Raw genomic sequence first — 16,203 nt, forward strand, 5'->3', positions numbered from 1 at the left:
GTGTTCCTATCTGACAAAAGTATTCGTAGGCCCATGTAAATTTGTCTGTAGACTACAGTGCTCATCAGAAGACTTCACATCATATTAAAAGAAAGCTGCAAGATGGTCAACGTTAAGAAAATCTTAAGGAGATTCATTCTATTTAATTTCCCACTGTAGTCTGTAAATTCTTGCTATATGTCCCTGCCTTTAAAAAAAATCGCAGTAAATTTAATGCCAGACTGTCCTTAGGAGAAAAGTCTTCTACTCCTACTTACAATATAAGCAGTAAATACCAGTTTATGTACTGGGACTTGCCAGTAACTCTCACCCCCGACACAGAGTGTCTGTTCATACTCAGTTTTTGGCCGCGCTGCCACAAATGCCAACAAAGGGACCAATTAATGAAAACTTTCTCGATACATTCCCAGTGGATGTATGTCCGCCTTGCAGAAGGTACATTGACAACATTCATCTCACATAGGCCAAATGGTTGCTCTGTGGTAGCAATTAAGACACCACCAGCCTTGGCTAGATTTAAACCAACAACCAGATCTGTGTAGGTCTGACCAAATGCTCACAGAAATCAAGAGAGATTAACTTCTAAAGAAGGGTTGGATTGGTTCATATAACTCCATCAATTTCTCTAGTTACCTATACGCTATGTGGACAGACTTGTTAGAAAGAAACTACAGTTCTTAAAATAAAATTCCTTAATCTGGCCACGCGACCATGAAATAATATGGCACATTGACATTGTGTAGATTTATATTCAACTTTTTATTTTCTCTTTCCTCAAGAAAGAAGTGTTCAATTGATAACTAATTCCCAAAGCTTTGGAAATAAGTTTGGACAATTAAGCTCAGTGCAGTATCCCTCTTCCTTCTAAAATCAGCTTGAAATGAGAAGAGCTTTAATAATAAATTTATATAAATTTAATTTTAATTTAATAAATTTAACTTTATAAATTTAATTTTATATAAAATCTAATAAATTAATACTTTGATCCACCAGAGCCTATCTGAAAGTCTCTTACCTGTGAAAATTAGATGAATGCAATAGCTAGTGGAAAAACCTTGCTTCTGTGGCAAGGTCATAAGGACTTAAGGTTTTTGACAAAGGGTACCCTTTTTGAAATCTTTATCCTTTGACCAGTCACACTTTAAATCACCTAAGCCCTACAGGTCATGATTATTATCACAAAACAAGGCATTTTAAGAGCTCAATGAATTTATATTTAGAGCTCTCCAAGATACTAAATTTGTGCATCTGAAATTCTAGAGCCTAACACAGTGTAGGCTCCCTCCCCAGCCCACGCCCCAGCAAAATGGCACATATCTTTCACTGCTGGACACAGCACAAAAAAAGGAACCAAATAATGCAATTTAAACACTCCAGGAACTATATAATGACATATAAAATTAACACTTCTGTTGATTTTAAATACATTCTCACACTGAATAGTTTAAACCACAAATCCCTATTGACATATAATAAAGACATGTATTCCATATTACCTACACCATGTATTATGACAGCTATATCTGAGCAATCAAGTACACCAGCTCCAAAAGATCATTTACTCTAGTCATAGGCATGATGTGCTGACTAGAATGCTAGCTGTTATGCTTTATGGCTGAACTCTTTTTCTTGAGGAACCCATTCTGTGGTGTATTTAAATCAGAACACAGCGATACTGAATTATGCAACTGTTTATTAAACTAGAATTTGAAGTTTTGTTTAATAAATTTAAGAAAGGCTGATGTTTTATCCACCTTCGTTGGTCAGGAGAAAAGCTAATAAACATACGCTTGGCTCCCACCCTGTGGCATTCACTGAAAGGTCACAGGAAGAAGCCATTTTCCAACTTTGCCATCCAATACCATTAAATTCGGTCAAGATGAAAAACACACGTTTGACAATAATCTAAATGATTTACTCATGAAAAGTATTGGAAAAAAGAAAGCATCTTATTTCAGTAGAACAGAGAAGCTTTAACTGCAGGAGAAAAACTCATTTTGAAAAAATGTTTTAAGCATGTAAACATTAAACTTTCCTCATATCATGGGAGGAGGGAGAATTTCTGAATGAACAGTAGAAATTCGTTATCAGAATATTTATACACTAGAAAAAAATAATTACCAAAAAAATAATTAGCCAAATAATTCTGGCAGTACTATCTTGAAAGACTCAAAATGCTTTTCAATTCAAAGCTAGTTAATTTTCAACTGAAAAACTATTTTAAACTAACATGTACTAGAAAACCAGTTGGTATACAACATTAAAGCCTTGTGGTGCTTCCTGCTCTTAACTTACAGTAATTTTGCTTGCCATCGTATCATATGAACCATCTGGCAATCTAACAGCCCTAGCATCTCAGGAAGAGATACTGGTCCAAAAATCAGAAAGAAAAGCAGCGTACTTTTAAAACACTTAATTATTTCACCTAATTCCACAACTTGTAGATCACCTCTTGAATAAAAAGATCTGATCAAATTAAAGGTTAAATGATTTTTAAGAACAAGACTTATGCAAAACAAAGGCTTGATACTTTGAGTTGCCATGAAGTATCAAGCATCCCCAGCCTTCCCTAAGTTTACAATGGAAAGTGAAGTGTTTCCAACAATGAAGATTACCTTCACTGAAACTATGCTCAAATATTCTCGTTTAGTTTTTCTATGAGCTTATTTTGCATCTAAAGGTGTCATACAGGAGTCATCCTGAAGTAACATTACTCTCTGCATTCTGTGGCCTATAATGGTTCATCGGGTACTAATTAGATAGCATGTTCTGTCAACACTTTCTTGCTCTTCTTCTATTAACTGATCACCCTGCCAAATTAATACAACACAATTTCCAAACTCCTTGAACTCCTTTACCTGTGAGAAAGAAGGATGAAGGGAGAAAAACACAAACAAACAAACCTCCAAATGGTCATAAGGTAACTGTACTTGTCCAGGATGTGGAGCGACAATAAAAAGACTACGCTGAAAGGTAAATTATGTTCCTACCAACATTCTCTTGAGCCTAAGTTTACTCTTTTTCTTAGATAAACACACAACCATGTAAGAGCATACTTCATCTAACAGACTATATTAATTTTAAAAATGGCTTCAGCTTATGAAAAGGTAAAGGGGTAAAGGCCGCAAAACTAAACACACTTAACCATTAATGGCATATACCTGTTCAGATCATTTGCAGTTAATGTTATCACTGTCAGATACTGTATGTCAGAAAATAAGTAATGATATTGTGCAGAAACTATAGTATGATAATCCCACCTGTATACAGAAGAGTCCAAACAATGGCTGCCCTTACAGCCAGTCAGAACAACCAATCAGCATTTTATAAAAATTGCAAGAAATACATGTTTTCTCCACTTATTACATTGCAATAAAGATTGCAGGAGATAAAAACAAACGACAAAGCAGTTGCCAATTACAACACACTACTGCCACCTAATGCTTACTAGAAGGTTACATCAAAAACATTGTCTCAGCACTATCCTAGCATTATGAAAAATGGAGACCAAAGGAAATTTTTAAAGTTTATAATTGCTATTAAGCATCTCCTTCACAGTTCCTCCCCTACAGGGTTTCTAAATTGAACTGATGTGATCCTATTCTCTCTTCTACACAAAGACCATAACACAAAATGCATGTTCAGTGGGCTAGATATGAGTGAGACTCAAATGTTTAATCTGTTAAAATGTCAGGACTGTACCACACTTATCAGGATACCCACATAAAGAAGCGCATTCACCAGACTGGAGTCCACACTTGTTTAAAAACGTGTGTGTTAGTAACTGGTAAATTACTAGTACAATTCAGCCTTGAAAAGCTTCTAATAGTAAGTATTTATTTATTTATTTTTTTTAAAAAAAGGTGTGGTCTCATGCTAAAACAACACAAAATTACATCAAAGGTGCTTTCCTTATTTGGGTGACTTTGCAACAAAGCACTCCCTTAGATGTGAAACTTGTTCATTTCCATGAAAAGAACAATTCCAGGTCTTAAACTTGCTTTCCTTGCCCACAATCAATCTTTTCAACATGTTCACTCAGTTGGCAGAAGTTAGCAGGGAACATGGAAGTAGCCTGTTTTTTCCACTTGTAAAGAGGAGAAACAAAGTGAAGAGCTCCTTGTGACATTCAATCTTTTCATACAGAAGTGGATTTAAATTCCCCCAAAGGATATCTATCCAAAGACAGCTTGACAAAAGAGCAAGGAATTTATCTTCTTGATTAATTACTTCAGTCCATCTCCTTTTCCTTTTTCTTCCCCCAAATACAATCTTTAGGCTTTTTAACAACTTTAGCCTTCTCCTACCTGATCTGATTATCCACAGATTCCAGCCTCCACTCCAGGATGATTCTTAGTCCTAGGAAGTGTTCCGCATTTAAAGAAAGAATCAGTTTCATTTTCCTCCTAGTTTCTTCTTATGCCTTAACCATTCCATATTTTTTCTAATATCGCTCAGTGACCAACCAGATTGTAGAAACTGTATCCATTTCTCCTTCTTTTTTCCTCCATACAGTCTGCCACAATCAATAATTGTTATGCAAGTATCAGCCAGAGCTTCCCACACACAATATTCAACTGCTTCTACGTTTTACAAGCATAATCCATCTTTTCCATACTTTCCGGGCAGAGATAACCACTGTTGTATGCAACATCCAGCACATCAGCCCTCCAAGTTCACTTGGGACAAAAGAACCATCAGAACAGAAATATTTCAGATAATAGTATTGCTGCCGTGGCTGTTACCGGGAGAAAATATTTGCTGTGAATCAAGGTTTTTGCAGCAAGTCATCATCAAGAGAACACAAAAGAAGAAGAAAGCTTTTCATAAGATTTTAATTATTCATCACCTAATGACTTATTTTAAAACACCCACAAACATCCCAACTTACTTTATTTTAAAAATGAACAGATTTTTTTTAAGCTGCTATTAAATATACACAGCAATACATAGCAGTTAATGTAGATGTAGACCACAGAACTGGCATTCACTATTAACAGTGCAAAGAAAGGATGATACTATCAACCACATGCTGCCAATCCTTGAAAATTACTGGAGTCCTCAACAGTACAATACAAAAGTCGTTGAATAAATTATACTGTCCCAGTCTCATTAATTTGCTTCTCTCTCTTTTTTTTTTTTTTTAAGGCTAATACACATTTTCTGCTTAAAATATGCTTAATGTATTTTAAACTTCCACAACCCTCTCTGATTAAACCAAGATTTTCACCATACCACTTTCTTTCACATTTAAATCACATAGGTTGACAACCTCAATTTCTGACTAAGGTGTTGAATGGTTCTATTATTCACTGGAAAATCTTAATCTTTTGTTAAGTTGGGCATGAATTTCAGCTTAGATCCATCTAAAAAAACGTCAAGAGATTTGCTTTTCCTCTTCTGTACTTAGTTGTTTGCTGCCAGAATCCCCAACTTCTGCACAGTTATTTTTTTATATTTAACTGCAGTAATAAGAGGATTGCCATTGTAATTTTCACTATACTTCTATAGCCATAAATTTCAACTTCCATGGAAACAGTCCCATTCAATTCAATGCTACTTGTAAAACCCTGTGATTGCAGAGCTGGTCTCACATTGAAGAGTATTTCTCATTATACATTACCTTTTCCTCTACAGTAAGTTATTAAAATGTAAAGGTTGCATCATAGAATCTTTTTCTTATACGATTTTTTTTTATACGATTGCTTTTTATCATACTACAGAGTCACGATACTGCCATTTTGACCTTAAACTCCCAGTGGCATTAACTACGGGAAGTGGGTCTTCACTTTGTTCGAGGTAATACTCCATGAACCTGCTACTTTAAAGAACACCCTAGCTCCTTCTGGAAAATCAAATATTTGCAGATTCTTGTTTAGAAAACTTACTCGTGACAAGAAAAATAACCTATTGCATTGTCAACAGAAACAGACATTTCTGTAGTGCAGTAACCAGCCCCAGAAAACCCTAAATAATGAACTCTTACTTCTTTCAGCCCCATTCCTCAGCCTCTCTAAAGAATCTAACCCCACTAGACTGAGAAGAATTCAACAAAACTAGTCATTACCTCACATAATGCTCCTATTAAATATTTACATTTATCATCTTTTTCAGCTCTTAAACAAAGTTAATACTAGAATATGTAAATTTACTGGTTTTAGCGAGCAAATAAGAAAAATCAAATGTTGTATTAATAGAAACAAAGATGAATTTGGCTAATAGAAGTATAAAAACAAGGACAGGAAACAGAAGGTATAGTTTCCAGAAGGCAGATCTTCAGAAACAGCTTTTCCTTCCCTTTTTTTCTGCTCCTATACCTCCTTATTTTCCTATGAAGAGCCAGCCAAGAGCCTCACAAGCCAGTTAAAAGGCTTTTGGGAACGATACTACAGCACAGGAGGAGGCAAGACAAAAAAAAAAGGGGGGGGGGGGGGGGGGGGCAAAAAATATTGAAGAACGGAAAGAAAGGAAAGAAATTAAATATTTTAAAACTTACAGAAGTATGAGGTTAAAAGGAATTTTAAAAGCTCCTTATCAATTTCTGACCCCTGTACTCACAATTTACACTGTTAAATGTCACATTAAACAACACTGAGTTGTGGTAAGTGAATATAGTTACTACTAATCTAGTCATGCAATCATGTCAGTAACACAGAAGTTCAGGAAACTACTTCAGGCAAATGTTATTTTCATGTGAAGCAAAAGAAAAATCTTCTATTACATTATAAAAAATGGAGTTGCATAAACTACTGAAAAAACAAGCATAAACTTTTCCAGCTGACACGCACTGCAGCGGATGGAGGAAAACCCACAGGATGCTATTTGCTGGCTGAGTAACATCTGGCAGAAGGGCAGGGACAGGCAGTTGTCTTCAGCTGGCACAGTGACTTGCAAGATGAATACCTTTCCGCAGTCTAAGAAAGTCAACAACTGATACCCAAAACTACGAACGGCTGAGCACAAAGTGTTTGTTGTTCTCCCTCCCTGAGATGATTGCCAGTAAACCAGTATTCCAAAACAAAGCATAGCACTGATTTTCAAATGCATTTGGGTTGCCCTGTCTGAAAGACGTCTGATTTCAATATTATGCTGATCACTTCGATTCCAAAATAATTGAAGTTCCTAAAGCACTTCAGCTTCAGAACTCACTGTGGAAACTGAGGCTCAACACCATTTTTTTTTTTTTTTTGAAATTTATATATTAATGGACATAAATATCTAAACAAAAACTTTTGAAGCGCAATGCATGTGTTACAATCATTTCAGCTTTTCTTACCTCCAGTAGAAATATAGCAACTCTACTGCTTCAACCTTTAAAATCAGAAGCCACGATGTATGCTATGATTATTGCTGAAGGCACATACGCTCCTTTATTTCATCAATATCACAGCAGCTTAAATAAAAATTCAATCTTATTTCAAAAGTGCATAGCTGTAGTGACCAAACAATTCTAAACCCAGTCCAAATAGCCATGTAAAATCTAGCTTGGACTGCATTTACTCACAGTGAAAGTTGCCTTCAAGTCATCATATCTGGACTGATCGCTAATTTGGTGTTAATTAAATTTCTAATTTGAGGTTGGTTGAGTTTGGCAAATTTCTCCATTTTCAGTAAAGACAATTTTGAAAGTGTTTCATAACTACTAAAACCAGATTTTTCCAGATGACTCAAGGAAATCACATGATACTAGGATCCTCTAGTCACTTAACGTAACTTATTGTTGATCTTTTTACCATTCGTATTTAATAAGCACTCTAAACAGATGGTCTCAGTCTTTACACAACATCGCCATTTTGGGAAAGAATAGTCAGAGATATAGATGAAAAGGTAAAATCACCACCTAGAATGGAACAGCAGCTGTAAAGGAAAAATCCAACATTTGCATTACTTAAATTTCAATACCAGTATTTACCAAAGATATACTGAGAGAATCCTACCAAACCTGTATTTTGCATTGCTTTTCTGTAGCAGTAGGAACTATTACTGGATTGCTGGTAAGAAGGAAGGTACCTCTTAAAAGAAGAGCTCTTGTTCAGCCTCTCCTTAAAGCACCTACCCAGTTAATATTTAATGTTTCATTTTGTGTCAAGAAAATAAAAAAATAGCTAAGATGCTGCTCAGAAAAGTTGTTCATCTTTACCTTCCTTGACCATGGACATTCTCAGGTCATAAATCCAACCAATACAGACTGAATTTTCTGGTTAATGATAATTTATTGGGATTAACAACGAAGGGTAGTTTGTTTTTTTTTAATATCCAACTATTGATTTTTCAGCTTTGTAACGTTACTTTAACATAGCGAAAAGTAAATGACTAAGATCCGTTATCTAAATGACTAACAAGACTACAGCAAAAAAGCATGACCAGTACTTCCTTACGATAATAATGCTATCGACAAAACGTTGCATAAAAGGTAGAAGGTATAGAGTTTACTTCTGCATCAAATCAGTTAAACGAGTTCATGACTGCTGACCATTTGAGATTTATGAGATGTGAGAAAGCAGACATGATCAACCAAGGCAAGGAGAAGTCAAAACATGGAAGGGTGGAGGAGTTCTTAAAATATTCAGGTCTTCTAATGTGCTTAGCACATCTACCTGCACTTAGAATTGAACAGTGCAATTCAAATGGACCTTCAAAGACCACCATGTCCAATTGCCTGCCCACTTCAGGGCTAAGCATTTTACTGAGGGCATTATCCAAGAGCCTCCTGAACACTGGCAGGCCTGGGGCATCAACCACCTAGCTTGGACGCCTGTCCCAGTGTTTGACCACCCTCACGGTGAAGACATGGTTCCTCATGCCCAGTGTGGCGCTCCCCAACACAGTTTTGTGCCATTCCCACGTGTCGTGTCACCAGTTAGCAGGGGAAGAGACCAGCACCTCCATTTCAATTTCTCTTCCTCAGGAAGTTGCAGAGAGCAACAAGTTCACCTCGTGGCCTCCTCTTGTCCAGACGAGATAAACCAAGCATCTTCAGCCTCTCCCCACAAGAAATGCCTTCCAACCCTTCTACCAGCTTTGTTGCCGTCCCCTGGATGCTCTCAAGGTACTTAACATCCATTTTATAATGTGCAGCCCAGAACTACATACAGTATTCAAAGTATTCGAGACCACACTGATGCTAAATACAGTGGGAGGATCACTTTTTGAGTGTGTGGCTAAGGTGTGTTTAATGCACCCCAGAGTGCAGTTTGCCCTCTTGGCTGCTTTTCTGACTTTAAAGTGTTTAAAGCTGAAGGAAAAAGTGAATGTGCTGCTTTTACAAATTTCCATAATAGTTACATATTTGAAACCTAAGGCAAAGGTGCACACAGATTAATTAAATAAATCTAAAAAAAGACATAAGCCCTCTATCATACTATAAACATTTATTTTTGTTTCTGGTCAATAAAGATCACAAATTCACAAGGTGTGTGTTAGGTATTATCTAAATTATTTCAATAGCAATCTGAGAGATATCAGACCATTTAAAAAAGTACTAATCAACTTTTTAGCTTCAACACAAATATGGTCAATTTCATTTAATAGCCATGAGAGATCCTTAAATAAACACTATTATTGCAAGGTGATGGATTCTACTATTAACATTTATTATCCTTCAAACTCGTGTTCTAGGATTATAGCTTCTTTAAATAATTGACCCAGGACTTAAAATTTCAAGAGTAGGCACTTAAATACTTTGATTTGAAAATGCTGAACATCTCGAGGTGCTCTTGACTGTGGATGCTCATGGTTCAGAATAAATCGGAACATTTACTGATGGGGAAAACTTTATGCCAGCCTTTTTAGTTCCCTTTTTTGTGCTTTAAACCGTATCTTTTTCTACATGATTTCTCATTTAGGAAACGAGATAAAGAATATACACTGTAATACAACACTACTTCAGTGTGTCTTCATAAGTGCTCACAGAATACTTACAAATGTTAGGTAAAGAAACATCTTGATGGAATTTAATATTTGCTCTGAAGATTTTGTTTTTAATCAGAATCTTAATTTTATAGTTCCTCAGGACACAGTGAACATATATAAATATGGAACACCTAAGCAAGCATTTTTAACTGGTGATTTCTGGAACACTGAGATCCCGTTAGCTTATCTATATATACGCATATATATAGGTAAGCTATTAAACAATTTTTCATCTTGAAAACACCATTTCATTAAGGTCATAAATAGTAAATGAGATGTAAAGTACAGCTCAAAATAAAACTTCCTAGAGCACCAAAAAGACATTCCTTTGCATCAAACTTTGTGGCATACCTTTCTCTGTTACAATTGCATTAACTTCAGTCCATCTCCAACTAGGAGGCACTAAACTTGTTCTGTTTATACTGTCAATTTACAAAACCTAAAACTTAGCTGAACTAGATAAGCACAAGGATCTGTGAAGCATCTCTAACAAGCATGCTGCTAATCCAAACAAATATTGACAAACCTGCAAAGGCTATTAAGAAAACAGTACACATGCTGTGTAATTTTCATTATGAAAAGTATTGTTTTGAGACTTCTAATAAAAATGAAAACCTTCTGAGGTTTGTAAGATTTAGGTTCTCAGCTTCAACTCAGCATGAAAAGTTCCTCAGTAGGCATGTCATTTTCAGAATAACACTGAATTTAGTTTGCGACAAACTTTAAGACAATAATTATGCAAGTAATTTTCAACTTATATATGACATCCTCTGCATTTCTTGTGATTGCAAGATTTAGATGTGGACATAAATCTGATATAATACAATAGATTTTTATCTCTCAGAGATAGCTGTCTTTCCTCTACACAAACTCAATGAAAATCTCTTCTTGAAATTATTTTGCTTCATAAATTTCTATTAACATCCTTTTTTTTTTTATTGTTGCTGACAGTCATTCTCACCTATGCTTAATGCTCTTTGTTTTAAAATTTTCTACTCCTTCAAACAGATTAAAGGGATCATCTTAACACTTTGTATTTATATACACACACCACCCCTTCTGATAAACAGATAATCTTTGTAACACTGTGTTAAATGGCACATTTTATTTCCTTCCCATATTAAAAATAAGAGCTTCCTGCATACTCCCTGCTCAAATTACATGGATTTTCTTTAAGATTAGGGCATACGTTGTAACAGCAGCATATAATTTTCCTGCACAATAATTTTTTTTCCAGTTGAAAGGTATCCTATAATATCATCAGCATCAACAGGAACAGACACCTGATTTTCAGCTAGACAAAGCTTATGTGTTCGGTGACTTTATTCCCTGTGAAAAGCAGCTTTCAGATATGAAGCAGCAACATGAAAATTTGAAAACAATCTAGCAACTCGTTCTTTGACCACAAAATGCTAGACCAAAATAAGATGGAAAAAAACGTATCAGTAATAAGATCGTGTAATTTCTGTTTTTTGTTAATCTAACTTTATCCTCTGCTAATTTCATGCACGCTCAGAAATGGAACATTGGCATTGCCCTTCCTAAAGGCTGTATGGATTCCCTGAAATGGTAAGTAAATGCATTCACTCAAGTAGAGTGCATATGCATGGCTTCATTTGTTATGGGTTATTAACCAATTCCATCATCAACTCGTTAGAATTGATAAAAACAAGTTATATTTCCAAAAGTAACCATTTTAAAGAGAATTTATCCTTACAAAACAGTTTATACAAACTTGAAATTCAACCATTTTTACTTGCTTACTATGTATATTAAGGTCACTCCTGAGATGTAACTGCAAACGTAGTTATCTTTTGGATGACATATGGCAAGATCTCCAACTCTTTGTAGCTTTGGAAAGTTACATCTGCCTGTTCATTCAAGATGCTAAGCATACATGTGTTGACAAACACAGAAAATAGCAGATGGCAAAAAGCAAATGCTCAATGTGAAGCAGTGGGGATCATCTGAAGAAAGATTAGGCTCCGACATTTGCCATTTCATTTTTAAACATAATTCTACTGTTAAAATAAAATTCCACCATTTATTATGCTTGATGCTACTGAACATCCATGACCAGAATATTCCCCACAACAGAATGAATATTTTATTAACTGCAATTAGGATATGAGATGTTACTTGCTTTACGAACTTTTGGATTTTAACATAATTAGCACAGTACAATTAGGTTAACTTCTGCTGCTACACATAAGCCAGAAAGCTTTCTGGACTGACCAGATAACTTATCACAAAATATTTAAGCAAACAGTACATGGCAGCGCTCATCACTCACCCCAGCTTTCAAAGCTGGAATTACTCTGCTAAGCCTACCTGCTCTGCTATCACCACCATACATAAAAATGTCTGGAGCACCTGCACGTCGACCTGTCCTCTGCCCCCACCAAGACTACTACCTCCAGTAGCAGCTTTAGAAAACAGTAAATAATGATTTTGTGAGTCAGAGGTGTGCAGCCACTAAGAGCTCCAAGTACAAGCTTTGCTAGGGGAGCAGGGCAATTACTTCAGATGAACAGGACACCACAGGTAAATTGAGAGATGCAGTACTACACTAACAACGAACAGGGCATGCCCAGGGAATGGTGTCAGGATAGGACAAACATACAGTAACACTTCCCTTATATATTGTACAAATATTCAGAAGTCCACAGCTCATGGCTTTCTAGATCAGAGCCGATATTGTTGTGCTAACATACCACGCAGACTTTTCTTTCAGGAACTAACAACTTTTTTAACCATGGAGCCCTCTGGACTCAACAATGTCTGTGGCAGTGACTTTCACACTGTAACTACGTATTGTAATGTCCCATCAATCCTATAGTCTGAGTTTATTAGGTACATAAAAACACTTCTTTTATTACCACCGCTCAGACTGTATGTTTACAGACAAAAGACTGACTGTGCTCGATGCTGCACCAGTAAACAGACCAACAAGTAGAGTCTGTAGTAGCTCTACTAAAAATAATAGGTTGAATAGAGACAGGATGTATGCTAACAACAACTGACAGGCAACAGACCTGTCTTGAAGAAAACAACTACAAGTCAGGAGCAGTGTGGCTTTTTAGTCAGAAAAACAGATCCATCATTGACAATGAAAAAATTTTGAGCCAAGCAACATAAGAGAAAAAGATCATTTTCTCTAACATTCCCCAACAACTTTTCAAAGTGCACTGGCCATTTAGTTTGGAAATTCACAGATTTTAAAGAAAAGCTTGTAGATTAAAATAATATTTCAATCTTCTAGGAATACAGGCACTGTAGTTGCAAACAGTGTTGTAAACACCAAGAGTTCTCACTTCATAGGCTTCCACTAACTACATGATAGTATAGTGCTGTAACACTGAAGGTCAGTTTCATGTGAGAAGAGACGTACATAGCTTCAGTTCTGTTCTACTCGGTGGCAAACAACTCTGAACAACACTTCATATACAATTTTAGTATCATTATTACACACATACATTCACAGTTAAATACATTAATTCCATTGCAATATTTGGCTGAAGTTAGCCACCTATCTACACCTAACTACATTGATTTTTCTAACATTTGATAGCGAGTACCTCTATCTGCCTGCACACATTTTGTGAAATGTAGAAACATAGGACACTAAGCACAGATGAGTTTCAGACAAAGTTCCCAAAGAAGTTAGTATGAGCCATTGAGAAAGAGTAGATGTACAGCAAGATTGTTCAAGCAATTCATCTAAGCATAGCAGTATCAAAATGCGTTCATTTGGAACACATTTCCCATGGGTGAAATGACCTTGAAACACAGTTTTCACGAGGGCTAAATAAAAACAAAGCACTGATTTATTTAAACGTTGCCAATTCAGGGGAGACTGAGTTCTGTTATTCTCTTTAGCTCACTTAAAAAGCCCAGCTTCCTACCACACTCATTCTGACACATCAAACCAAGCATGATTAGGCATGCATATGCGCTCTAAAGCCTTGACAATACTAACAGTCTAGTTAGCAGCTACCTAAAGAAATATAAAAAAAAGTGAGTTCTGCTCACCTTCTTTCTTCTCTACCAGGTTGCCAGTTTTCATTAAGCTTAAGAATTTAATTATCTCGGGACTTCTGTTTGTCTATCAAGTTTGCTTAAAAATTGTCAACAGTATCAAAAATGCATGCCTAATCTTGCTCTTAAAGGCAAATTCAATCATCTCTGGAGCAAAAAGCTCATGAAAAACAGAAAAAGTTCATTCGAGAAAGAATAAAACAGGGGAACCAAGAATAACATGAAGTAATCTTGCAGAGCTCTTAAGATTCCTATACATGAAAACCAAGAGGACAGCAAAAATGAGAAGAATTCACAGTATACAGTCTTAATGCATGACCAAAACTGTGTCTACAAAAACGTACTAGAAGCATTCAAAGAAAACCTAAGTTGATATTCACATTTTCCTCCTATACATTTGCTATTCAATTACTGAAGACTATCAGAAAAAATGTTTTTGCTCTTTGAACCTGGCTTTTATATATTGAAGAGTTTCATTCGGGACACTAACCACAGGTGTGACAGTCGTACCTGTAGTACCGTAAGTACCTATTAGCACATTTCATGACTATGTGCTACAAACAATGACTTTTTTTTTTTGACTTGCACATCCAATCATACAGCACTGGATAATGAGTATCTGACATTGTTCATTCATGACTGTTTAGGAAAGCTGGAAGACATACCAGAGTTTTGGAAACTGAACAACTCAACCTCTGTTTGTGACATAAGTTCTGGATATTTATTAAACCATCCTCAGTGAACTAATATTATAAACTCACTCCGATTAACTACATTTATGCAAAAAAAAAATAAAAACAAAGCCTACAATTATTATTTTATGGTTTTTGAAACTTATTTTTGCACATCTCAAATAATAAAAACATACTTACTAACAAAGCAAGTCTTTGGTACTTCCGTTTTAGTTCTCCTGGACTGTCCGATGGCTTTGCACCCAGGATTTTGTACCAGTCCTTTTGTGCTTTCCTTTCAAAGGCCATACTTATGGCTTTGAAACTATTTTCTTAGTGCTGTATAAAAATAAATAAATAAAATTACAGTTTGAAAAAGAAAATTAGGAAAACAAGAACGAGAAAATATAACAAGCTACATGACCATGAAACAGATTACAGCTCTCAAGCACATCCACTGCCTTATTGGAAAACCTGCAGTGCAAACGCCAGCTTACTTGTTCACGCGGCCCATTCCATCCTGTATGCTACATGTCGTAAGGAAAGTGATTTAAATTATGCTGAGCTTTCTGTCCTAGTTCTAAGTATATCATGTTTTTAGAAGTTGTCCACAGACTCTTTTGGAATTGACTGAACTACAAGATTAGAATTTAATCTTGCAGTGTAACTTTCCTAACTACTTTGAACCTATCTCTGTTTTAGGCAACACACGCTTCTTATTTTTAAATAATGCTGTAATTAATATATCGAAGAGTTAAGTACTCTTAGAAGAAGAAGTGAGCCGTCCGTCAATCTTGGAATGAGACACAAGCAAGACAAAAACATCTGTCTCCCACTCTACACCAAGAACCAAGATTTTCACGCTGTGGCCCCTCCTTCATCCTGCTGCGTCGGAGGACAACTTTTTTTTAGTAACAAAGTAGAAGAACATACAAAAAATAATGAACGAAAAGACCAGCACACACAGAGAACGAGAGGATATCAAGTCAGACCAGGTCCCTAAACAAAACATCTCTAATTGGGCTTTTTTTTTTCTTCTTTTACGAAAGAAAAAGGCTTTGTTATTTTTTTCCCCTTGCTCTGCAGCTCCCCCAGACACCCTCTGGACCCCCCCCCCCACACCTCAGCCCTGCTCCCCGGGGAGAAGGACGCACGTTCCCCAGGCCCCCGCCCCGGGCAACTCCTCCCCCGCCGGGCAGCCCCGCGCCCCCTCTCTCCCCCGGGACCCCCACACCACTTTTAGGAACGCGGACCCACCTCCGGGCCTGGGCAGGCAGCCGAGCCCTGCCGGAGCCTTCCCCTCCCCACCGCCGCCTCAGCGCAGCCGGGGGCCGAGGACCCGGCGCGGCCGTTGGGCGCCAACGGCCGGCAGCGCGAGACCCCCGCCCCTCAGCGCCCGCCCTCCCGCCGCGCCGCGCGCCCACCTGCCCCGCGCGCCGCCGGCCCCTCCGCGCCCGCTGCCGGTGCCCGGCGCCGCTCGCCCGTCAGGAAACAGCTCCCGAGAGCGGCGGGGGCGGCGCGGCGGGGCCCGCCTCGCCTTGTTTCCGCCCGGACACCGGCGGCGAAGGCACCGGCAGGAAGA

At 37.2% G+C, this 16,203-nt stretch overlaps 1 protein-coding gene across 2 annotated transcripts in view; it reads right to left on the reverse strand.

Moving 5' to 3' along the window:
• Positions 1-16,176, reverse strand: part of DNAJC24 (DnaJ heat shock protein family (Hsp40) member C24) — a 35,397-nt gene extending 19,221 nt beyond the window's left edge. Inside the window, exons 1-2 of one of the 2 annotated variants that reach the window (XM_035328549.1) lie at positions 16,046-16,176; positions 14,823-14,960 (exon numbers count right to left, since the gene is read on the reverse strand). In XM_035328549.1, the coding sequence (XP_035184440.1) occupies positions 14,823-14,930 (108 nt within the window). In that variant the 5' untranslated portion in view covers positions 14,931-14,960; positions 16,046-16,176. Of the gene's footprint in view, positions 1-14,822; positions 14,961-15,878; positions 15,918-16,045 lie in introns of those variants that run through there. The other variant, XM_035328550.1, reaches the window with a different exon arrangement.
• Positions 16,177-16,203: the final 27 nt, after the last annotated feature.

The sequence above is a fragment of the Oxyura jamaicensis genome, chromosome 5 (genome assembly GCF_011077185.1).
Source record: "Oxyura jamaicensis isolate SHBP4307 breed ruddy duck chromosome 5, BPBGC_Ojam_1.0, whole genome shotgun sequence".
NCBI lineage: Eukaryota > Metazoa > Chordata > Aves > Anseriformes > Anatidae > Oxyura > Oxyura jamaicensis.